The 26,166-nt window shown below is 41.1% G+C and overlaps 1 protein-coding gene across 1 annotated transcript in view; it reads right to left on the bottom strand.

Annotated features, from left to right (window-relative positions):
- LOC104685886 (death associated protein) overlaps positions 1-23,532 on the bottom strand; it is a 54,046-nt gene extending 30,514 nt beyond the window's left edge. Inside the window, exons 1-2 of the mRNA XM_010393982.4 lie at positions 23,375-23,532; positions 16,950-17,046 (exon numbers count right to left, since the gene is read on the bottom strand). Of these exons, the coding sequence (XP_010392284.1) occupies positions 16,950-17,046; positions 23,375-23,429 (152 nt within the window). The 5' untranslated portion in view covers positions 23,430-23,532. The remainder of the gene's footprint in view (positions 1-16,949; positions 17,047-23,374) is intronic.
- Positions 23,533-26,166: the final 2,634 nt, after the last annotated feature.

Genomic DNA, 26,166 nt, shown 5'->3' with positions numbered 1-26,166 from the left:
AACACTTATGCGGTTTCATTTTTTTACTAGGACAAGATCATAAATTTACACTTTGTAGTTTCTAACCCACAACTGGGCTCATATAAAGCAAATAATTTACCTCTACAGAAACGTGAGAGAAGAAGTAGCCAAATTTGTCCCCTCACAAGTTTCTTTTCTCCTCAAGGTACTCCAAATTGGAGTTAAAGGGTTAGCAGTATAGTCTGCAAACCCAAAACCACTACAGACTGGTTCCTGGCTAAGCTGAAAAGTAAGCACAGGGCTCAAATGTAGATAACCTCAGGCAACAGATTATTCCTCCTAGCTGGTGGAAGGAGGTTATTTCTCACTCTGGCTGCAGCCTAGACTTCAGTAATTTTATCTGTTAACCAGCACAAAACTGTGTTAGCCCACGGCCAGGGCTTGCAACAGCAACAGAGCTCCCACCGCAGATAAGATGTTTAACTGTTTTACTGTCTGACCTCACTCACAGCACACTATCCCCACCTCCACCTTTCTGTCTCTCCCTACCACCATGCCAGAGACAGGAATCTGGTCAAGATGTAAAGGTACCACATGAATATTTCAGGCAGTAACATGACTGCCAGCTGCCTGGAAGTGTTTCAATCTGCAAGGCAAAGCAGGGACGACAGTGCAACTGAAGGGATTTTCATCTGTTTCTCATGTTGTTGTGGTATTTGATCATAAAATCCCCTCCCTATCCATAACTCCTGGATCAATTAAGACTGAGGGAGATTAGCAAAACCAAAATAATGGCAGCTCTTGCTCATCATGAACCTTACAGGAAAGAGCTCCAAACCAGGGTGGTCCAAGAATGGAAGTGAACAGGAAGGACAGGTCCTTCTTGAGGTCAGACCAACCTTCCAGCTTCGAGGTGGGTTTACACTGGGTGCCTGTGATCTTGTTCCCAAAATGCAGTATCACCCACAGCCCAAGCACCAATGCCATTCACCAGCCTAGCTGACAACCCCTCAGTTAAATGCCCTACCAGTGGCGGGGAATCCCAGAAGGGCATCAAACTCTGCAAAAAGAAGGTTTGGATTACAAAAGCCACTGAGAAATTAATAGAAAATGGTTTGTTGAGGGCTTCTGAATACAGGGATACAAGAGGCTTCATGTTTTCAGAAGACTCCTCTTGCCTCAGGAAATGCTGTTGTTGCTCTAGCTTAAAGAGATTTACTTTTTAACATTGCTAAAGAAGTATCTCTGGTCCCAGCTACTGCGTGGGCACGTGACAGACATCAGTTCTGATCATCTCCAGCTTGCCTGTAATTACCAGCTGACGAGTGCTACCACAGAAGTCAATATTTATGCTGCCAACACTCCTCACACCAAATGTGAACTCTTCCAGGACACTGTATCTAAAAGAACATCCCTTACAAATTATTTCAAGATGCCTAGCAGCAGATGGACCACAGACTTGCATCCTAAATAAAAAGTATCACACACCAGGTCTGCAGGGGCAGGTGGGTGAAGAGAAGTTCATTACTGAATATGAAAAGTCATGAACACTAAGTACCACACACTGAATTAAAGCAACTCTACTCTGCACAAAGATTTTCCAGGCTTCTTTCCATACAGCAGTACTTCATATCTTCCAATGGTTTACTTTAGGGAAGTGAAAGTAAGAGATGTATGCACAGAACCAAATTAAACTTTTACATCAAAACCATCCATAGCTTGACATTCATCCAAAGACTGACTGATCTCACTAGAATTCATTTGCAGAAACTGTGCTGGTTAGACTACCATGTGGTACCTAAATTTTTCATCTATATTTACCAGGTTGTTTTCTCAATTTTCATCTGGAAAAACACAGACATTTCTCCACAAAAATCCCTGCCAGATTTGTGGTGAAATTCTTTTTTTCTGAGAACGCTTACATTTCCTTCCTTTTCCATATTTTGAAAGCTAGAACATGACTTTTAGGTGTTTTTTTTTCCCCTCCTCTTTTAGTCAAGCTTATTTTGGCAGATCATGAATCACTAACACTGTAACTCTTACCTTCCTCATCTTAAGAAAGAAAGAATCAAATTGAAAAATGTGTAAATTGTGGCTCTTCTCTCCTTGCTTTTCATTCTTTCCTTGTATCTCCTAGAAAAGCCCAGTGTGTATTTACATTCATGACTATAGTCTAAAGAAACCAGAAAAGAATTACTCATATTGAACTTATGCCACATATTAAAAATAACAGATACAAATCTAAGGAAAGCCTAGGAGAATTAAGGTGCTAATTTGCACACTGTTATGCCAAAACTGAACTCCTAAAAGCACTTCCTGGTAATCAAATCTTAAAAACCCAACCAAAACAAACACATGTATGCCTTGAATCCACCCTACCCCAAAATTAATTCTTAGAATCTAGCCAGGAGACCTTTCCTGAGGTACTGTAGACAGTATCAGTCTTATCAGTCTGAGCAATTAGATTTACATTTTTTCCTAGGCCTTTTTGCCTAGGGAATCTTGCTGAGATTAAAGGTATTAATAATAACACATGCAGCAGTGGTGAATCCAGAGAGCAACACTGCTTTTGAGTTGTTCCATGAACTTGCTATAGAGCCTACAGCCATAGTGCACACAACACAGGATACAGAGACCCAGTCAGTCCTCATGTAAGGCTAAGGAGGCAGGCCTGTCACTGCTTGAGAGTCTAGCCTACTTATCCCACTTACAACAGGGCTGAGAAAACCAGCAGGTTTTCAGAATAATTTAGAATCAGTTTTAAAATGCCTTCCTAGAAGGTGCTTCAAATTTTTCAAGTCCCTAAAAATCCAGCGCAAATGTTTTGCAGCCTAATGCAGCAGTACTGGGTTGCCTCCGTAACCAACTAATATCACCACAGCTACTGAGAAGAAATTCCCAAACACTTCTTTTACTCAGTTTCACTACTTAAATCTTTCATGAGATCACCATTTCTTCCCAACACATCTTTCTGCTGAAATAGCAACTGATCTTAACATCTGCTCTGCCTACAATCAGCCGGACAGTGCTGGACCACATGCTCCCCCCTTGCTGCCTCTCAAGGGGCAGCAGTGAACACTCAGGGCAGGAGATGAAGATGGACCGTGCAGAAGCGTGCTCCTGAGGGCACTCTCCAGAAATCTGCTGCTCAGGAACTTCCCAAGCCAGAGGCTGTGTCCTTGTATTGTCCTATAGTCCCAACTACATTCTATGAATTTTGTAATCCAAAACTTCTTTTTGCAGAGTTTACTGATGTGCTTCTGGAGTTCCTCACCACTGGTGTGGCATTTAACTAAGCAAAACAGCTATTTACCATCAGCAGACTTGAAGATTTCACTGTTTACTTTCAAGGTCACTGACAACAGTCAACTCCTTCACTGCTGCATAGATCAAGTAATATGTTCACCATTTCTATAAACATAGCTTTTATTTATTCATTCAAATCTGAATGCATGACTGTTTGCCCTGAAGCTGGGCTCAGCACAGCCTTCTCTACTGAAAGGTGAGACACGCTATGGAATCTCATGGCTGTAAATACTCACTGAAATTATTGCAGACTAAACATCAACTGTGAGAATTCAATAACTCCAGTGTTAGCAAACATCACTAAAAAGGCTGTGAAAACCCAAGGGTTTTCTGATGGAAAAAATTTTTGATGGAAATTTTGCTGCTAGGTTCTTTGCACAAACACTTTGTCCCATTTGATGATCATATTTTTCACCACATTTTGTAGTAACATAATTAAGTTCAAATAAAAACAAATGAATGCCACTTATCTCACAGAAGCTATCTATTTGCCAAGGTTTCTCCCAAGTATGTACAGAAAAGTAGCTTAGAAAAGGAAAAACTAAAAATAAGCAAATAAAGATTCCAATTTTTTTCAGCAATATGAATATTAATTTAGATTCAGCAGATGAATCTATTACTTAATTCCTTTGTTTGCATATTTTTGCATGCTACCTAGAGAGTGTAACAGTATTAGGAAACCTTAGCTGAGGAATTTCTAGAGGGAGAATGAGTGTTTTTTTTTAAGGTAAAGTTACTGTAAATTACCCCAAAACAGAGGTTATATTTGTTGGCTAAATATTTAATAGGACTGGTATTAAAATCTGAATGAATGATCAAGTGAAGAAAAAAACTTCAATCTATTTGGTATGCACAGAATTCCAAAAAATGCAAACAAGGCTCCTCAGTAAATAAACTGAGTTACCATGGGATATGGCAGAAGACACTCTTGAGAATTACAAACTGAAAACAGAGCAGAGGAATAAATCAAATACCATAATGATGGAGGTTAACAGTGGAATCCTGCAAGAAACTTGAAAAGTCTAAATAAATGACAATATATGCTAATGTCAGTGAATTATTCAGGATAAAAAAAGCCTGAATGTAAACAGTTACAAGAGATCTCAGAGGAATGACAGAACAAAAAGGGAAAGGAAAAAGATGGCACCATGATAAACGCAGAAAACACACACTGGGAAAAATAATCCTAACTATACCTACATGATGGTGGCCTCTACCACAGTTATTAAACTCAAAACCAAATGTTGGAATCACTGGGAAAAGATTTTTGAAAACAGCAGCTTAATATTAAAATAAAATACCTAAAATGCAGTTAAAAAGACAACTGGAACACAAGAACAATTAAGAGAAGGAAGAGAAACAGAAAAATAGAACTATGCCAGTGCATAAGTCTGGGGCAGGCTTTTACCCTTCACACTGCAATTCTAGTTATGCCCCCACAAAACCAAACAAAAAGACAAAAGGGAACTCAAGAAAAATATACAGTAGAGAGGAGAATGTAAAACAAATACAGTTATTCACTATTTCTGAGCACAGAAGACTTGCAAGGCACTACCAAGCACACAAAAATAAAACCTTTTTGAGGCACACACTACTTAGGCTGTGATGGTGCCTTTTCAGGAAGGTGATTATCAAGGTGAGAAATGTACACGTGGTCAAAAGAGGGACAAGAGAAGTAGGAGCTAGGTCGAATGGCAGTAATTTGATTAGCAAGTTTCTAAGCAGTAATTTGGATTGTGAGATGATGGGAGAGTTCATCGGGATCATTGTACACAGATTCTTCTTGTATGCTGCGCCAAAGGACCATCTGCTGGGGTGTGCTGCACAGGCACAGTTCTGTGCTGGCCTGCAGACACATCCCTACTCCTTAAAACTGAAGGGGCAGAAAGAGATTATAACAAGGTTATAACTCCCTCTTCCCTTCATTGTATTACTACCTATTTATTGTTTTAGAAGACATGGTAACAGGCAGGGAGAAGTATGAAACATCCAGCGTCTTAAAAAGCCGTTAGGCAATAAACCTACGAAAATTTTTTAGAAGGTGGAAAGGAAGACAAAATCTGGTGCATTAACTGTGGACAGTTATCTTCCCTTTCCTCCTCCTACGGCAAAGGAAAACAGTGTGCATTAACTCGGCAATTTGCTCTTCACAGTGAAGGGTATTAAAAACTGCCAGAATTATCAAAACAAACAAAAATCTTCTAGCCTACTTGGTATGCAGAGATTTCCAAAAATGCCGGTAAGACATCTCATTAAACTGAGTTAGCATAGGACAAAGCAGAGAGAAACTGGAACAGTCAAATACAGAAATGACACATCATTGGCTTTAAAACATGATTACTACCTATCTATTCCCATTAGAACTATGCAGCTCTTAAACAGCATATTTATTTCTCAGTCTGACACTGAAAATTTTTATAAAAGAGCCAAGTCCTGACTATCAAACCAGCTAATTTGTTAGCTCTGCATATGAAGATGAGAGGCACACAGGCCTCTCAACATTAGAACTCTTCTCAGGAGAAAAAAGAAAAAAAAAAAAAGGTGATTTTAGGAAAATACAACAAGATGAGAACTGGAGATCACTAATTAATACAGAAATAGTTTCAAGGGTAGGACACAACATAAAATGAGAACTTGAACTGCAAAAGAAGATGTCATAAAGGGAGATCTTCTGAAGAATAGCAGAAGGAATAAACATTATCAGCAGGAATGCACATTTTCTGTAATTGTGATTGCTTATAAGATATGAACGAAAAGTGTAGTATTAAACTTCAAAGCCATATAGAGGTCATCCAAACCATCCTGATACAGGGAAGGAACCAAACCAACCAGTGGTATCAGCCAGAAGGCCTATGCTGGGAGAAAACAGCAGAACACAAAGCTCCACTCCTCAGAAGCTTTTTTTTTTGTTCTGGCCTTTTTTTCCCTATTGTAAACTGGAACAAGAATAAAATCTGCCAAACACACCAGCAGAAACAGAATTGTGTAATCTCTGAAAACAGGAAATTAAGTTTTCAAAGCAATAAATAAGAATGCTAAATTTCATTTAGTCAAAAGCTTTCTAAATAGCCTTATGTGGAAGAATTTGTGGTAATGCTATTAGTGTCACTGCTGATATAAAACAGCATACACATGGCTAAATACACTTTTCCTCTAGAATCACAAGTTAGCATCATACCAGATATAAAGGAAGAATCACAGAAGTGAAAAATACTCAGTTCAGTTTACTAAAATTTCATCACCTCCCATACAAAACCCAACATTTTAACAAACAAGCCAAATGGGGTTGTGCATTAACTGGTTTGTTAAATCATTAGTGCTCCACAAAGTTAAAAATCCAACACATTACATGCAAAAAAAAGTTGCTTATTAGCAACAATAACATGTTGCACGTGAGCACATACATTAATAAGCTGCATGGAAAAATAAAAAAATTTAAACAAAAATAAAAATCTAGCAATAGCAGCTTTTGTAAGTAGAGTAATGCAAAGTACTCTTGATCATCCTAACAATCACTAAACAGTAAACATAGTTTACCACTGCATGCTCTAAACACTCATACGAGATTGCAGCCTCAGGAGAGTGACCATCAGCACTGGAATGCAGTGAAGCTTTTTAGCAACATTCAAGGCGTACGAGGATGCACAGTGAGTAGTGAGATTTTGCTTACTGAATTACTTTGCACTTTTTTGGTAGTTCCAAATAATCTCAAAAGAGACACTTCAGCTTAAGCTGTTCTAGCAAAAAATCCAGCCTAGCTCTTCCACTGTAACACCTAGAGCTCTGTATTGATTTATTTATTTAAAGTAAAAAAAGAAGGCTTTAGAATAGGGTTTGGAAAGCAATAGCAACCACTCAGCACTGCAAAGTACCTGGCTCTCAAGGACTGTCTAATTCAGTACTGCAGTGTGAGGTGCTAGATGAAGCCAGAGATAATTGACAGCTAGCCTAGAGTTTAATTACAGCTCTAACAAGCTGAGAGGAAAAAAAGAAGAAAAAAGGCTACATTTCAAGATTATTAGGGAAAGGAACTAACCACTTTGGTTGTATCCAGCAGCAACAAAGCCGGCTGCCCTTTGAACACAGTACCAGCTCCAGGCTCACTGCATTACATGTATTCTAATGAATGAGTCCCAGAGAAACTGAAATTCACCAGAACTAAGATTTGTGTGAACGCTGCTGAAGTATTTTTCACTAACTGCCATCTATTTAACATGATGTCTGTGATCAAGACGCAGTCATTGAAACATTAATACCACATGGCAGCAAGCCTACTGCAGTGAACACTCCCCCAACAAGCAATGTGCTGCAGTGAACAGGTCTATGAACTGCCACAGCAGACTAAATAAAGCTCTAATGATGACAATGTAACAATGCTTTCAGTGTTGTCCTTATCTATCTCTCATGTATCTCTTGCTTCTAGTACCAATGTCCTGGGAGCAGCTGGGAGTGAAATAAAATTCCCTCCTGTTTGGCCCAGTGACAATAAATGGTAATTCAAAGTTTATTTTAATATTAAACTGCTTCAAAGTTTGGTGCCTGATGCAGCTGAGGCAGAAGTAACTTAAGGGAGAGGAAGGTGCTACTGGAAAAAGATCCCCCTCCTTGGCACACGCAGTGTCAATCGCACACACCTCCTACTCATTTTCAGCTCTTGGTGACTTCACTTCAAACATAGATTTTTTTATGCTAAATAAATGAGTTGCATCTGGTCCTCTGCAAGCTTTTTCTAGGAGAAATTAATACCTTTAGCTTTAGAAATACTCTCAGTGTTGTTGAACACTCAAATATTAGAGATTTGGGCTTAGTTGGCATAGCGAAATGGATTTGACTGTACTTTTGGGTTTGAAAATTTTTGTGCTTTATAATGCCTGTGCCTTCAGACTGGCATAGTCACCTTCATCCCATGCACTCCATTACTCTAGAAAGATATCAAGAGAAAAGAACTAGGAAAAATACCACACCAGCTATTAGTTCAAGATCATTTACTTTTCTGTACCGACATGGAATGCTGTGCTAACTAAACTGTGCCACTGTAAAGATACTACTTCCCATCCATTTTCCTTTCATATATGACTAAGCTGTTCTCACCTTCCTTATCACACGGAATACAAATTAAGGACTTCCATTCTTTTAAAATCTTTTTTCTTACACCAGCTTGGCTGACAATTCAACTCAGCTTTCCAGCTAATTTCATAAGACAGCATATGTTTTTTCAGGACCAAACCTGGCTCTTGCTGAGCTGGATGGCGTTATCTTCTATTCACTTTGAGGGGGAGAAATATCAGATTCTTTTTAGTTCTTTCACACATGCACACAGTACTTCAGGAATATGAAAAGAGCTATCCATATAATGTCATAACTGGCACTTACACTGATGGATTTATCAACTTTTTGCTTCAATCATCAAGAAATACTGGAAGCATGAAACAGTCTTTCGGAAGACTCTCATCTTCCTGTATGAGAATGCTTCATTCATAATCTTGCCTAGCCTTTTCTCCATTCCCTACATTCACAGATATTTTCATTTCTTAAATAGAGATATTCACAGCCTATTTTCTTGCTTTACAGCAGTTCTGCATTTAAAAATCAGTCTCTTACTGCATAGGCATTTGATAGAGTTCAACAGAGGTCATAGCAATTACTTTGCTACTCCTCCAAGTAACTGGTCATCTGCAGAAGGTATTGTCCTGAAAAATCACATGAACATAGCTAGTATTGTTTTCAGATTTTATAACTAATCAAATTATGTATGTATAAACTTCAGCAGACTTGAGCATCTGCTAATCATAAAAACTCTATGCAAAAGACTGAGACACAAAGATGGAAAATAAAGTAGGAAAATGCATTGAAGGCAATGCCACTTATGTAAAGGAGAAGAGTGTAACACTATGAAGAAGCTATTCCCTTAACTGTGTGTCATGGTTTGGCACTGGCCCGATGCCAGGCACCCACGAGTGTCACCACGGCTGGGCAGAGAGAGGGGAGAAAAAAAAAATTAACAAAGGCTTCATTAGTTGAGATAAGGACCAGAAGAAAACACTTCAAAGGCAAAACAGCCTTAGCTTAAAGTTACAAAGTGAATTTATTGCTAACAGAATCAGATGAGGATAATGAGAAGTAAAATAAGTCCTTAAAAACACCTTTTTCCCCCCAACCCCTCCTTCCTTCCCACTGAGAGCACAGGGAGACAGGGCATGGGGGTTTGGTCAGTTCATCACCGAGATTTCCTTCTGCTGCTCCAGGAGAGGAGTCTTCCCGTGAGGCCGTGGGGTCCCTTCCCACGGGAGACAGTTCTCCGTGAACCTCCCCGATGTGGATCCACTCTCACAAGCAGCAGCCGCACCGCACCCACTGCAGCATGAGCCTCTCCCATGGGCAAACAGTCCTCCCAAAACTGCCACACCGTGGGTCTCTCTTTCCATGGGGTGCAGTCCTCCAAGGAAAGGCTGCTCCAGCCTGGACACCTCCCCCGTGGGCTGCAGGTGGATCTCTGCATCCCCCGTGGATCCCCATGAGCTGCAGGGGCACAGCTGCTTCACCATGGTCCTCACCATGGCCTGCAGAGGAATCTTGGCTCTGGCACCTGGAGCATCTCCTCCCCCTCCTTCTTCACTGACCTTGGTATCTCCATGTTGTTTTTCCTCACATGTTCTCACCTCCTCCTCTTCTCCAACTAGAAGCAAAACCTTGTGACTTTGCTTTTCTTCTTAAATATGTCATCACAGAGGTGTTGCCAACCTCTCTCACTGGCCCACTTTTGGCCAGCAGCACGTCCATTTTCAGAGCCATAAGAGATTGGCTCTGCTGGACATCGTGGAAACTTCCAAGATGTTCTCACAGGAACCACCTCTGTGGCCTCCCTGCTACCAAAAACCAGCCTGTGCCAAACCAATACACTGTGAAGCGAATTTAAGTCCAAAATAATAAAGATAAGAAGGGGTAAGTGATAAAAAAAAAAAAGCAAGCACTAAGCACAGAATCTCTTTTGGAAATAAAGATGTTTTGGAGAAGGTAGGAAGCTATTTCCCTTACAGCACTATGTTCAGTATTATGCTTAGTAGTATTACAAAATGATAGTTGCAATTCTTTGACAGCCTTTTTCCAGCAGAACTCTCTTTAAACCTTTGGAGTATTTAGCCAAGTAAAGAAAAAGTTAGTCACAGGAAACTCTTGTATGACCATGGGATAACACCCCACGTTTCCTGCAATTTGCACCTTCCTCAGAAATTGCAAGTACATTATTCACAGCCAGGTTGCTTTTCCATTGCATTTCCCCCACACGCTTAATTTTTAAGGCCAATTGCCTCCAAAGCCCCATACCTGAGTAACAAGAGCTCAAAGGCCAAAGATAGGAATAAAAACCTTTGAGTCCTATCCATACATTTAATCAAATTTCACTTTTTACATCACCAAGTGTAAAATGACAATACAATCTGTGAACATAACCTCTTCTGTGAAACCGTATCAGCTCACTGAGGTAACAGAACGAGGCTACAAAGAGGGGAGAAAAAGAGGTGGTCAGAAATATGGTGGAAGAAATTTGAATTCTGTCAAAGAGGAGGATGACAGATGCTTTTACAGAGTACCAGTTCACTCCTTCAGGGCTGCCTCCACTGACACAACAGCCCAAGGGACCTTTGAAGCAAACGGGGACTCAGTCAGTCCTGCACCCACCAAAGTTGCACATTTCCTCTCCAGAAACTTAAGCAGAAGATGTAGCAGTCTATCTGTCCTGTCTCTTTCTTTTAATCTTAAATATTCATCACACTGAGTCAATGCCTGCTTAAATTGCCAGTATTTCGGTTTTACAGATGCGTGAACATAGGTAACGAGGCCTTTTTCAGCTTTGTGTCGGTGAACCACATGGGAGAAACACTAATGGGTTATTCACTCCAAGTATTTATGGAAGTTCAATGCTACCTGTTCACATTTATATGGGTTTGGTTTCCGTGTTTAACAAGGTTCAACGTTTGTTTTTGGTTTTGGGTTTTCGTTTGTTGGTTTGTTTTTTTTTTTTTACACATGGAACTCTCAGTATTTCCTTCTGTCAAACACACTGACTCTACAACAGACAGCATCAGAACTACCTGAACTGGAACATCTTCATACATGATGGAAACTACCTCCTAAAGAATGAGCATGCAAGTGAGCTGAACACTGCACATCATTTCCCAGCTCTCAGCTGTCCTGAAGAGCAGTTATTCCCAAGTTAAAGGGTCAGAACTTTGACTCTACACTTTCTACCCCAGCTGAAACAACCAGAACAATAAAATACAAGGAACAGAAATGGTTTCAGACACTTCCATATTCAGGACATAAACAGACATACAAACCTTCTTTAATGGCTTAATTATATAACCTACTTTATGTTTTTAAAATTCTTCAGAAGTTTGGTCAACATGGGTCATTACAAGGCAAAAATTAAGAATATTTTAATGCTAGGAGAACATTCAGTGGCAAATAAAAAAATGGAAATAATGCCTGTGACTTATTTCTTGTCACTTGCAGCAGAGCAAATTGAGGGACAGAAAAAACAAATTTACTCTTGAACGAAAGTATATACCCACAGCCAAGTTTTTGAGATTTTCACTGCACTTCTGAAACAAAAAAACCAGCTTCAGCTTAACTTGCATATTCAGATGTAACAAGTGACACTGAGGGATAACAGGGGCCTTTGACAACTCCTCTCTCACCATGTGAGTACTGAGAGTACCCTTTGACATAAAAACACCCATATGCTTCATGAGCATGATTTTCCTTTTGAGTTGCTACATTCTAAATTACCTTCTTGGTTATTTTCCTTTCACCTGATGGATATTACGAAGGAAAATATCCACATTGTAAAAGTCGGGCATAATGCTGGGTTCACAATCTCCAGGTAGGTTTAAGATACAAAACACATACCATCTACATATATAGAGAGAAACTACACTAGTGCCTTTATCTTGAGTAATTAAATAATGGTAATTACCCACTTTGTTTCAGAAATACAACAAAAGAGAAGGAAAGAGCCTTTAAGACATAAAAGCCTTTCCAGTTTACCCTGTTTGTTAAAAACAAGCCAGATATTTGCTTTAAATATTTTTTTAAATCCAGATCCTATAGATAATTATAGTTTCTTCTTCTTGAGATCCCAGAGTAACAATTAATGAATCTCTTGTGCAAAACTGAACAAGCAGCTCTCAATTCAAATTATCTGTCTTTCAGGAGTATTTATTATGCCTAGAGTCAGCTGCTGGCATAGGAATGCACATGATACTGCAAATCTCAGTTAAGCAGGCATTAATGGGCTTTTAATAAAGCCCAGGACTATGAGTAGCCTATTTATTCAAAATACTTTCTATGACAACATACAGTCCTGAAAAATGATGGGTTTGATTCATAACTGTACTTCTATTTATACGTTTCAGCCTCTTCTAGCACCACAAAAAAAGCCTTCCAGCAGCAATCAGTATGACTGTCAATCAATAAAAACTGCAACCATATCCAAAAAACCCAAACTAACACAAATGTTAAGAAATTACAAAAACCTAAGAAAAAAATCAGTAATTCATCAGTACAGAAGTTCATCCAGCCAGCATCCTAGCTCTAACCAGGATGATCAAAATGACTCATCCTGAAACATCGGCTGAGGATCCTACATCACAGTATTGTTTAACACTGACACCCTGACCACAGGGTGCCAGTGGCTTTGGATGCCACATGTATCTTTAGTTCACCTAAACCAAACTCCTCCCTTCTTTCATTGAGTCTTCTCCACCATATAATCATACCATATTCCTTTTTTAAGTAAAACTGTATTTATACCAGACATATAAAATTATTTCTGCTACAACTCAAGGCTGAGACCTGCCCTGCAAGAAAAGTTTAAATTTGTGTAGAACAGTCTTACCACACATTGTTTTAAAGGAACATGAATCACCATCCTGACAAGTCTCCCTATGATTTCATGAAATGGGAGGTTGTCATAACAATTTTATTTTAGGAAACAGAATTGAGTAAAATACTTTGCAGAGTAAGTTACAGTAACTGGATTGCGAGTTGCTAAACAACTGGCAAAAAAAACCAAAGAAGATGTACCTGGTGAATGTTAAAGTCACCTTTATCACAGCACAGTTAGCTACATCAGAGGGGTTTACCTGTGTCAGCTTTGTTTACACTAAGACTGGAAACATTGATCCAAGTCTCTTTCTGCAAGCACACTGCAAAAACAATGCCAGCTGTCTCCAAAGCCACAAATAGTTCCATGAACCGAAGCCGAAAGCTTTCTTGCTGAGCAACTGCTAAGATTTGTGCCATCATGGGGAGGCCATGAGAACTCTGGGAGAGATTGAATTCTTCTGCTTCCATTTACTGCCAGTTCCACTAATCTGTCTTCAACTAAGTTTACAATGAGATTAAAATAATGACTCAGTCATCCTAGCCTCCCTCTTCACACACAAATTTACTCATCTCTGTTTTATTATTTTCTCTTTCACCATTGGCAGCTGCCCGTATCAGCTGACAGAGATTTCCTGAAGGGCTGGTTGTTTGCTTCTTTTGACTTCGAATGCAATGGGGAGTAGAGATTGCATCATATCAACAATACCACCTTAAAATGGCAAAGGCTAAAACCATGACAAGTTAAAAACACAGATGTTTCCACATCTGCTTAACAAAGGGACATAAAATACCAGCTAACTAAGCCCCAAAAGTATATATATATTTTGGTGCTGGAGAAAGCAGAACAGAATGCTCACTTCTCCCCTCCCGACAAACCCATCTTCTGATAAACCACCCCTCACACACACCAGAAATCCAAGGATTTTCAAAGAGAACGATGAATCATCTGGAGCAGACACAAACTCTGGGGGACTGCACCTTCCAGCACAAAAGCAGCTGACACACTGCAAACCTAATTTAATTTTGACTAGCTTATTCTGTCTACTGCTAAATACCTTCTTGCTGACATCTACAGCTTGTACTGCCACCAGAGCTGTGCAAGTATTCGCACAGGAGCCTACAAAAGACACATTAAACCCTTTCCCTTACATACACAAAAGGGTCTCAGTTCTACCAGGAAAACAACTTCTCTTGACTTGTAAACAAACCTAGGTTTTATGTTATAATTCATATTAATTCCCACCTAACTATGCTCCTTATGTCCCTCCTGCTGCTTTCTTTCTCAAGAGGATTAGATCAAAGAAATAAAATAGTTCAGCTCAATGCTTTCAGTATAAATACACAGACTCAGAATAACTGTATGTACAAGTGCCTAATACAAACCAACAATGTATCCTCTACGTGAAAACCAAAGCAAAGGGCACACTCAAACTGCGTATTTTGACAGTCAACTGATCAAGTGGACGAAGGAATGGATTTTGAGGTGCAACAGCTAACTTTTCACTAGTTAATAAGGTAGCTCTAGAAGTCATTAAACTTTCTCATCTGTCTTAAACCCATCAACTTTGCTCATAGTATTAACATACAGGGGTTTTCTGTTAGCATCTACAGATCAAGAGTGCACCTTTCTCCCTATCATTCTAGCCTAGCTGCCTAGGCTTTGTTTCACACTGGGAACTGGTCTCAGGGCACCTCACCTAGATTCCCTCCAGATGATGTTAAACTGGCACACACAGTTCAGAGAGACACCTAACACATGCCAGCTAGGATCGGTCCTTCAGTCCAGATGACCAAACTAATTAATCTCCAAAACACACACAGTGTAAACATGAAGTCCTCAGCACCCACCGTTTACCCCTACAGATGTGCTTGTACTGTGCCACAGCACCTGCTACAGCAGACACAGCCACAAATATCAAGGTTAAATTTTAACTTTCCCCTGCACTATTTGAGTGAAAGAGGGAAAACATAACCTTGTTTGAAGAAAGGAATAAAGCAGGTGCTGTGTTGTAACAGAGGCTTAGATGTGAACAGGCACAAGAAGTCTTGTCATTTGGATCCTAATGAGGCTCCTCACTATGAGGCTGGCATGACCAGGAAAGATAAGGATAAGCAGGTATATAACACTGTGCTGGGTCTGTTTGAAGTGGTAAATCCTCCCCACAGCAGCCCTCAGTGCTGTGCTTTGCACTGGTAGCCAGAAAGGTGCTTAAAACACACCAGTTTTGGCTCCTGCTGAGCAGCACTTCCACAGAACCTAAGCTGCTTCTCCAACTTTATCCTCACCTGCAGGCAGTGGGTAGACAAGATCTTGGGAGGGGACACAGCCAGGACAGCTGACCCCAACTGACCAAGGGGATATTCCACACCATCTGCTCAGCAGTAAAAGCTAGGAGAAAGGAGGAGGAGGCAGGGAGAACTCATTACTATGCTGTTTGTCTTCCAGAGCAATCACTACATGCCTTGCTTCCCAGGAAGTGATGGACATCATCTGCTGATGGGACATAGTGAATACATATTTTATTTTCCACTGCTTCCATGCATGGCCTTTGCTTTATTAAACTGTCCTTACCTTGACACATGTGGCTTTTTCATCTTACTTTCTCCCTCCTCATCCTGCTGAGTAGAGGAGTAATAGAGCAGCTCGGTGGACACCTGCTGTCCAGCCAAGGTCAACACACCTCAAATAAAAGGATGTATCCCAACAAAGTTTAAATTGACCCCAAGATACAATTTCTTACTTTAGACAAAACTTGGCTGCAATACAGACTCTTTCAACTTATGTGCCACAGTGCAGAACAACAAGATGACCAATTTGGTTGATAAAGAAAGGACAAACTTTAATTGTCCTGCCTTGTATTTGAATATATTAATTAAAATTACTTTTCCCTTCTCATAAAGGTGTTTCCTATTCAAGTAAATAAACACATTTGGGTTTATTTCTGGACATTTTCACAATGCTTATTTATTACCATTGTTTTACATGTAAAATAAATATAATCTCAGTCTACTTACCAAAGCACAGGAATGGCTCTCTGGTTTGTTTTTTTTAACTTGAGCAAATAGCAAAGACAAACCCAAGCCCTAAGTTAGTAGATAAACATTACAGGTAAATATAGTCTTGGCTGGAAAGAAAAACAGCTAGCTGAGGAAAGCAGCACAAAACCAGGTGGCTTTCCTATGAACAGAAAAACAGCTACAGTCCATCAAACCTCCCTGCTTTCATTTCTAAACAGCGGTACTCCAAAAAATCTAGTTAAAACTGCTAAGTAACTGCAGTCTTAATATCCTCCACCACCAAAACTGGTAAGATTCCTATCTAAAATAAAAGATATAATATTAGTACCATCTATTTTTTCTTGTCTTTTCAAAACCACCATGTAGTCAAATACCTGACAGACACAGGATTAGGGGCCAAAGAGTAAAAGGAATCACCCTGCACACAGAAAGACCACCTCATATACAGACTGCCAGCCTAATACTTGTGTCCAAATATGCCTAGCCTCCATGCTTCTGCACACTCTGAATTCAGACATTTTAGCAAAGCTGAGGTTTTACTTTTATTGTACTTTTTTCTCTAGCCTTCTCTTGCCCGGCAGGATCACTTAAAGGAGGCTCAGCACTACGAAAATTCCCAAATTCCCCAATTCTCTTGAAGGACTGTCTAACTTGCTACTGCTTTAAGATACAAAAAGCACTGTATCTTTGGTCTGCTAGTCACAAGGAAAACAAACTGGTGATAAGGTTCAAGGTCATGGAAATTCACTGCAGCACATGCACCAAATCAAACTGCTCACCTGCTGGTTTCCCAGTCTTGGTCATCCTTATCTTTTTCTTCTTTGGCATCAGAATTGTGTGGGTGTTTCTGCACAATCCGCATCCCACCAGCTTTCACTGAAACGAAAATTAAACAGTAAACAACAAACCTCAGTCAAGTAAGTGTTAAGTGAAGAATGTGGATGACCCACCCTGCTTCCCTCCTGATACTCTGCATAGTAGTTTACTAGTAATCACAGTTTGAAAAGGGGGCCCAAAGTGTTAAAAAGTCGCAAGCCTAAGTACATGCTACTTCAGGACCACATCTGCCATTCTCTTTCACGTGATGCCATCTTTGCTTAACCTGAGAAGCTGCAGCTCGTTTTATCACCTGCTTCCAGTGACATTTTAGAAAACTCAATTCTGTTTTAATTCTCCCTCTATCCCATACTAACTTGCAGCAGTCAGAAGAAACTGAGGCAATGACTTGCGTAACACTACACGAAAGGCCACAAACCAAAGAAACTAACTTGCCGTTTCATGTTAAAAGCTACATCTGTAACAATAGCATTTATACAAATAAGTACTTCACGAACAGTGTAATAAAAGCAAAATTTAGGAGGACTGTTAACTTGCATTTAGAACAGAGCTTTTTGTTTTGCAAAACATATGAGCATTTACCACATTTCAAATCCTTGCATCATTTAAGTTTTAGAAATGATGCAAACATGAAACCAGCCCTTTGAAACACAAAACAAGAAGTGAAAGCAAATCCACTTATGTACATCACTTATCCACTCCAAAGGGCAATATAAAACAGGAAGCAAGCCAAGCTTAGCACTGCAGCTACTAAGCAGAGCAACAGGCAGGCTGCTCTTGATCTGCTTTCTGGTTCAACAGTGTACTTTTCTTTTTCTTCAACAAGTGCTACACACGCTTACAGGACAGCACAGGATAAGACGATGCATCTCGTTAGCTTAATTGGATGGGTTACACTGCCATCAGCAACCACATCAGAAAACCACTATAGTGGTCAGAAGTCAATAAAACCACTTACAGAGACACTGGTTTGTGTTTCACAGTGCCTTGACACAGTAAGCCCGTGCTGAGATGCCACAGCTGGAGCGAGCAGGACGCCAGAGCAGCGCGCAGGAGAAGCTGAAGCGCTTGCTGGCACCGACAGAGGCTGTACTTCTGAGAGCCCTCCTGTGTCCTGCCACAGAGGGAGCAGGGCACCTCGCAGCAGTTCAGTGCTAATCCCAGAAGCCTAGACACAGCTCTAATTCCCAATTCTTAACCAGGACAGCAATGGAAAGGCCACTGCTGTGCATAAATTTTACAGCCTGGGTGGAGGAAAGCAGGAAACAAAGTGACCTGCTCCAGAAGAAAGTGAAAGCTCTTTGGCCCTGTCTTTTAAAAACAATTTTAAGTTCTGAGTGATATTTGAATGATAAACTTCTAGTTCAATAAAGGTCATTAACTAAAGACAGGCAATCAACAGGCAAAGTCAAATATCTTTTAAAGCCTACAAAACTGTGTAATCTTATCATGCATTAAAAAAAACCCCAAACCCAAATCACTAACCATTATGTGTTCTCTGTGCAACGTAAAACTTTAATTGGCGAGAAATATTTCACATGGGACAAGGAAAGAAAGGTTAAAAAACTACATTTCTTTGTTGTCTAAAATGAAGCAAAAATTAAAATTCCAAGTAATTCTTTTTTGATTCAAGCTCTTTAGAAATTTAAGTTTGTTTGCAAAAGCAAACACTGAGTTCTGTCACGTGCAGTCTTGTTTTAACATCTCAGTTAATCAAAGTACTGCTATGCTTTATTTACATGTATTTATAAATTATTAATTTATTTTACTAATTTCTAAATTTAACATCATTGCACAATCAGAACTTTTTACTTATTTATTTCAAATTACTTTTTGTGGAAGATGCTGTCTCCACAGCAACATCTGCCAGGGTTACAAACAGCAGCTCCGAACAATACACACACTTCCATGTCCTTCAACATCTAACAGAATACTAGAGAAAACAATACCGGAAGACTTAGTGCTATTTTAGATCTAAAATGTCTCCCCTCTCATATCATCAGGCCACCAGCCACTCCTTTTCTCTTTATCTGTCACTGGAAAAGATACACAGCTAACACATTCAGATTTGCCTGTATGCAGAATTAACAGGGATTAAAAAGCAAATAACCAGACAACTAAAAAGGCATAATCGTGACTAATGCAGCAACTTAGAATTTTAAATCTGATTTTTTGAACTAATACCAGCAGGCATAGTATAGACAGCTTAAAGAACTTTGGTGCATAATTTAATTATATTTAGCAATCCAAGGTTACTGTGCAGAAGAATCCATCAAACAGCTGCAATATCATGTGTATTTGTGAGACCAGAAGTGAAATAATTAGATAGCACTCTACATATAGCTGATGTACATATCTGCCACCCATGACACAGCATGCTTGTACCCAATCCAGTTTCAAGAGATTTAGCTTAAGATGATAAATACCCTTGCAGCATAATTCACCTTCCTTTTCAAAAGGTATCAGCTAAGCTACACTACCTCAGGGTGTGACAAGAGAAGAAATGATTACATCCACCAAGGTAATGAAAAACCCACTCAACATTTGTGAGATTTTCTTGGGAGTTACGAGTATTCATCTATTTCCTACTTGCCTAGCATTTACTACATAATTCGACAGATGCTTACCATGGTGATTCTGTCACTAAGAAGTCATCCTTAAAAGAGATCAGATTTCCTTATCCTGAAAACAAAGGATTTAAATAACTGATAAACCACCTTCCAGAACACTGTCAGAAAGCAGTATCCAGAAGTGGATGGTGTCAACCACACTGTGCTGGGATTAGGAAGAAAGCAGCTCCTGTGCTGAAGAGCAAGTAGAGAGCTCAGGTGCTAAGGAAGGAGAGGACAGGGAATGGCTCCCTGGAGTGGTGACTAAAGCGTGAAATAAAGAAGGGATCATTTGCCAGCACACTGAGAAGACCAACAGGTCTATCTGCCTCACTGCTGAATATAAGTTTTGGATTTTAATTATCATCTGTCATGCTCTCCCCCCTCAAGAGGCAGACAGGACTACCTTGTCAGTCCCGTGAATGCCAGCCCGTGTTCCTCAGAAGGGTATGACTACTCCTTCTGGAAATATTAAACAACTGTGTTAATCAATTGCCACTCAAGCTGATCTGGAGTGGGGAAGCATTCTACTTTTTCCTCCCTGCCCCCACTGCTAGACTCCTCACTGTTTCTGAGACTGAATTCTGAAATAAACCCCACTGAGCTGGAGCAAGTACCAAGTGCCTGGAGAAGCACCACAGGTCAGGGACACCCTGGGCCCCAGTTGGTTCAGAGTGCAGTCCTTCCCAGGGAAACCTTCCAGCTCAACCCAAATCACCTGCCCGTCACAGCAACCAGACAGGAACTTTTAGAAATCCAGAGTACAACCAAGAGTCTTATCAGTTTTCCTTTTTCTTGACTATAGTATTCAATATTAACACAAAAATTTATTCCTTATGTACTGTGTAATAACAGATTCCATTACAATGATAAGATGTATGAAAAGGGAAACACAAAATATGCTTTTATACAAGATTAAGGGAGCATACATTAGTGTTCAGCAAAGTAAGAACAGGAACTACTATATGCCATCATTTCACAGAAATCTTGGCTCAGAGCTATTTTTTTTAAAGTAGAAAAAAAGCACATAACTATTTTCACAAACCTATCATAAAACTTCATAAATACACTATTAACACAATCACCTTCCTTTATCCCTCCACAGTATGTACTAGATGAACAGCTAAAGCATAATTACACAGATCTCTTCATAGGGACTGTACAAACCTACTCAGCAATGTATTATGGGCACACTTGATCTCACTGATAGGCAGTGATAGATTTAATAAAGATTAAGTAAGGGCCCTCTTAAATTTCAGAAGGGAGGTCAAAGTCACTTCCTTCCCTGAGGTCTTGAGGTTTCTTTCCATTTCATTACCCTTTGTCTTTCAAGCGCCTTTTCCCCCTATGTGAAAGGTCAATGCAGAGAGGAATGCAGTGCAGTCAGTAAGCAAGGGCCAACAGTGCACTTGAAAAACAACAGATTCATCATTTTGCTTTTAATTTGATGACTCAAATCCTTCCTAACTTTTACATGTCCAACATACTCAGTAGGATAAGACACATCTGTAAGTGCAGGTAGTGCTCTTTATAGAGCTGTATGCAGCAAAACCTGAGCTTTTAAACCATTTATTAGAAGAGATCCCCTATTCACATCTTTTCTTTGATAGAAATTTGCCTTGTTATTTATAAATAAAATTCCCCCGTATTAATTTTTCTAAAGAATTTCTTACTTCATTTTATTAAAACTTGTTTGCAGACTGACCTATTGCATTATTCTAATATTCAGGGATCTAAACCAGCTTGAGATAGAAGATTAAAACCTATCTTCAACCACTAGAGTAAATATACACTCTTGCTAGTCAAAACATTTCTTGTGGATTTTCCAAGCATTAAAAGACCAAAGGGCCAAACAGCTCAGAAAAATCTTCTTCCCAAAGCGACCTGAAGATACAGTAAAGCATTAGTTTCTCCTGGCCTCAAAGACAGACTCAGTGATCACCTTCCTTCCAAAGCTCAATTTTGTGTGCATGCTCACAAAAAATAAAAAAAAAAAGAAACCAAGACAGGGATGCCAATGATTTTAAATGGCACATAGTTGAAGGTGTTCTTCAGTTCGTATGTTTTACAAAGAAAAAAATCCAAACTGAAATATTCTGACTGCAAAGGAAACCTGTACTGTAATCCACTTGTGCTTTTACACTGTGCATTGCTAGTTTCTCATGTGGCCTAGGGAGGCTCACTTCAGGTCTTAAAATCCCACCAGTTTCAAAAGACGGGTTTTGAAGCAAAACTCTCAAACATGGAGCAACATCAGAAAAAACAGTTACAAAGCATCTTCGTTTCATCAGTTGTGTAGCTGGAAGACAGCTAAACCAATATAAAATCTTAATGATCCCTCCACTCTGGAGCTGATGTGTACCTGAAGACAAGCCAGGTTGAGAAGCGGGCAACAAAAGCTGTCAACATTGGAAAATGATGCTTTGGTTTGTTCCCTGAAGCAGCTCAACAGGAAGTCAGATAAGAGCTAATGCTATGAAGGAGGAGGCTGCAGGACTGGAATGACTGCTCAGCCAAGGGACTGATTTACCTGCACTGCTGAACTGTATCTGCCATGCAAAGCAAAGCCAATACTTTTCACTTCTATTTAGAGGGATTTCAGGTCCTCATTTTAAAGAGCACAGAACTCAATTAGGATTCAACAGCTGAAAATAAAACTAGCCACCTTGGGAATTGAGAATTTCAGCATTTTTTACTGAAACGCCAAAAAAAAAAAAAAAAGCTCACCAACAACTCCACAGGGAAACATTAGACGACATATGTAAAGCTGCTGATGCAGGGACCAAAGTTCCCTTTCTTTAAGAAAACTGTAAGAAGCAAAACTAACAGTACATGAAGGAAAACAACTTCGATACTGCCACGAACTGAACCCCACCTGTGTGCAGAGAAGAGCTGCCACCTATAGACAGTGGCAGGCCAGTGTCCCACTGGAGGTGACACCCAACTCCTACCCTGACCGCCCACTCGCATACAGCAGCGGGATGGAAAGCGAAGGAGGTCCTTTGCTGGGCACTTCTCAAGCAGCTTTACCTGTTTCCTACCCTGCCAGAATCGCTGCCAGGGGCACGCAGCCTGCTCTGGCACTCACACCATGACGCCCGCAGGCAAAATGGATGCACAGAGCACTCCTGGTTTGCAGTATCTGTTCACACTCAGCATACACTCTGCTGGAACAGCCCCGCAGGCTGCGTGGGGCCGAGACCGCTCCGCTCCCCTTCCCACCACCACCAGCCCCAGGCGGGGGTTCCGGAAGCCTCCGCCGCCTTTCGAGGGCGGGATGCTCGGGAAGACAACGCTGTCTGCCTGCCGGGTCGGAGCCTGGAAACGCAAAGCTGCCCACACCCGATGAGGGTTTGGCCGCATCCAGAGAGCTCCTCGGGGAGAGGCAGGGCAGGGAGCGTCGCCCGTCACCGGGAAAGGCTGCCAGAGGGCAAGGAGGGCCGGGGCCGCCCAGGGCTCAGGAGGGGATCCCAGCGCACCTCCCGCGGCCAGAGCGCCGCACTGCGCCCGAGCAGCGGAGAGCGAGGAAACCCACCGGGGCTCGCATCCCCGGGGCCTCGAACCTCCCGGGGCTCACACCCCCGGCGGCGGGACCCGCCCGAGGCCGCCCTCGCCCTCCTCAGCCCCGGCGCGCACAGGAGGGAACTTGGCGGGGAACCGGCGCCCGGCCCCGCCGGCCCGCAGCCGCCCCGGCCCCCCCGTCCCGTCCCCCTGCGTGGCAAGAGAAAGAGCGGAGAGACGGGAACCGGCGGCCGTACCAGCAGGAGGGTGTCCGGCCCGCGTCTCTGCTTTCTCTTTAGGAGGCGAAGACATTTTTACTGTGCCAACGGCCCCGCGCCCGCACCAGGCGCCCGCACCCCGGCACAGCACGGCGAGCACGGCCCGGCTCCCGCCCTGTTAACGTGGCCGCCGCGGGGGCGGTGCCGCGCCGGGCGCCGGGCCCTGCCCTGGCCGGGCGGGCGGGGACGTGGCGCCCGCAACAGGCGGCTTCTCGTGTGGCGTGAGGGCAGCGGAGGCAGCTCTTGTAGCGTGACCCGCCCTGTTTGTTTCATTTGCCGAGGAGAAACGGCGCGGGCAGTTAACAACGTGATTTTGAATGGTCTGCGTGTGCACTTCAAACAATATTTGTAATTAGTGACTAATTGGCAGTTGGCGGCTTGCGCTTTGTTGTGCTCTGCCAAACCGCGTATGGGTGAAGTGGCCTAAAGAGAGCTGTGCTGGTTTTGGCTGGGGAAGAGTTAGTTTGCGTCACAATAGCTGGTAGGGGCCGTGCTTTGGATTTGTGCTGGAGACCGTGTTGATAACTCGGGGCCGTAAGTGCCCACCTTGCCTTTGCTTCAGATCTCATTTCCTTTCTGTTTGAAATTGCAGTGCTGATTCACATCGTTACAAGAAAATTTTCAAACACTTGAGTTTTGTTTTCCCAGCTATGTGGAAAGGCATAGAACACAATATCTGAATGAATTACATTAGCAGCGAAGTGTAAACCATGCAGGCCATTCTGGTTTTCTTTTATGGTTTGAAATAAAAAAGCAAGTATCCCAAAACATGGGTGTTTGGAAGTTGACCCTCCCCCCTCCAGAATGGTATAGAAATATGTCATCACACATTTGTTACAGGGAAATTAATGCAATAATATTTTATTTGTTTGCTATCACTCTTTGTGACAACTGTATTACCATTGCAAAAATATGTGTGATGTGTAAATACACGTTTTGGGTTTTTTTTTTGCAACAGTTCAAAATATAATCACATCGTGGTATCCTTAACAGCTTGAATGAACAAATGCTGTAAAAATATTGTAACTAAGTTCTTACATTTTGCTGCTGGGTTATTTCAATTTCTTACACGTGCAGCACTTTAGAGTCTCAGATTGTATTTTCAGCTCTGTCACCTTCCGTGTAGCCTAACACAAATCCAATTCCCTTTCTAGTCTCTGTCAAAGTCTATCCAGATTATAATTTTTTTCTAGGGTAGAATTATGAGATTTTAACACTTTTTTGTCTACCATCTCCTGAATTTTAATTAAAATATTGCATTCTCACTTTTTCTTAGTTTTCCCAGGTTTGTTTACTTTGGATTTCCCTGTGCTGGTTACTGAAGTTGATAGAAATTTTTGCTGCTGCAGGTTTAATCTAAACCACCTGTTATAGAAATGAAATTAAAGAAAATGTGCTTTATGATATTAAAACACCTGCAAGTTAATGATTTTTCTCCAAGAAGCAGTAATAATTTCCTATTTAAGCACAAAGCTTTAGTACATGAAGATGCACTGGGAGGAAGTATTACATCAAAGATGTGCTTTGGCTGTTCTTGCTATAGCCAGCAACGTTTAACGTTATGAGAATTCACGTGTCACCATTAACACAAGTACTTGTATGAAGGCTTGCTGTGGCTTTGCAGCTAAAATACAACATCTATCCTGAGTATCTCACAGGGCTGAAATTTCCTGAAAGTGCAGCTGTGCATTGGGTTTGGAAGCTGGGATCTCAAGGCAAACCATTCTAGTGCAGAAGGAGCAAGGACTGGAAGAAGGGAAGAGAGACTGAAAAAGGAAAAATGAGGAACGGGAGGACTTGGCCTGAGTGGGCAAGGAGACAAGGTCTAAAAGTTGAGTAGGGGGTGGTGGAGAGGTAACATGAGAATTGTGAAGCAGGGCAAATACCATGGGAGAAGGAAAGCAATGTTTTTCCTCAAACAATGAAGTAGGAGCCGGAACTGGTTGAGTGAGATGAGGATGAGGACCCCAGGGAGAAGGGAGAGAGGACTGAAGGTAGGTCAGGCAGGAGCAAGCACACAGAGCATCAGGCTTGTGGGAGGGAGAGTGCAGGATCTTCGCTGCTTTCCATGGTCTGGAGCTTCTCAGACCAACCTCGCTATAGTTGTCAGTGCACGTAATTATTGCTTTCCTCAAGAGACAGAGGCCTGTGCCAATGCTAAGTTTCTGTGCTTGCAGAAGAATTATACAAATGTCATTATGATACCATAGGATAGAATCTCATTTTCAAATATTGTTTTTAAATTGTTGCAAGAAAAACAAAAGGTAGACAAAATCCAAAATTAAAATAAATATATAAGTAAATAGATTGAGATTTGTAAAATCGAGCATTTAAATGAGGAGATGCTGTAAAGTTTGTAAGTGGGACTTCAATTTTGTGAAACAGAGGGATGGTTTCTTTGGCAGATGTATGGCAACATGCATTTTTCCAGCTAGTAGCAGTGCCATAATATTAGCAGCAATCACAGCATCAGAGAATCCTTAAGGTTGGAAAAGACCCTTAAAATCATCAAGTCCAACCATCAACTTAGCACTGCCCATGGAAGTGTTCAAAAAAGTGTGGATATGGCACTTCAGGACATGGTTTAATGGTGAACATAGTTCACCCTGGGCAATCTGTTCCAATCCTTTACAACCCTTTCCATTAAGACATTTTTCCTAACATCTGAGGTAAACCCCTCCTGGCACAACTTGAGGCCATTTCCTCTCATCCTGTTACTTTTTTCCTGGGAGAAGAGACTGGCACTCACTGGCTACAGCCTCCTTTCACAG

Source organism: Corvus cornix, chromosome 2, assembly GCF_000738735.6.
Source record: "Corvus cornix cornix isolate S_Up_H32 chromosome 2, ASM73873v5, whole genome shotgun sequence".
Taxonomy (NCBI): domain Eukaryota; kingdom Metazoa; phylum Chordata; class Aves; order Passeriformes; family Corvidae; genus Corvus; species Corvus cornix.
Note: the sequence above shows the minus strand (reverse complement) of the source record. Positions and strands in the feature narration are given on the sequence as shown.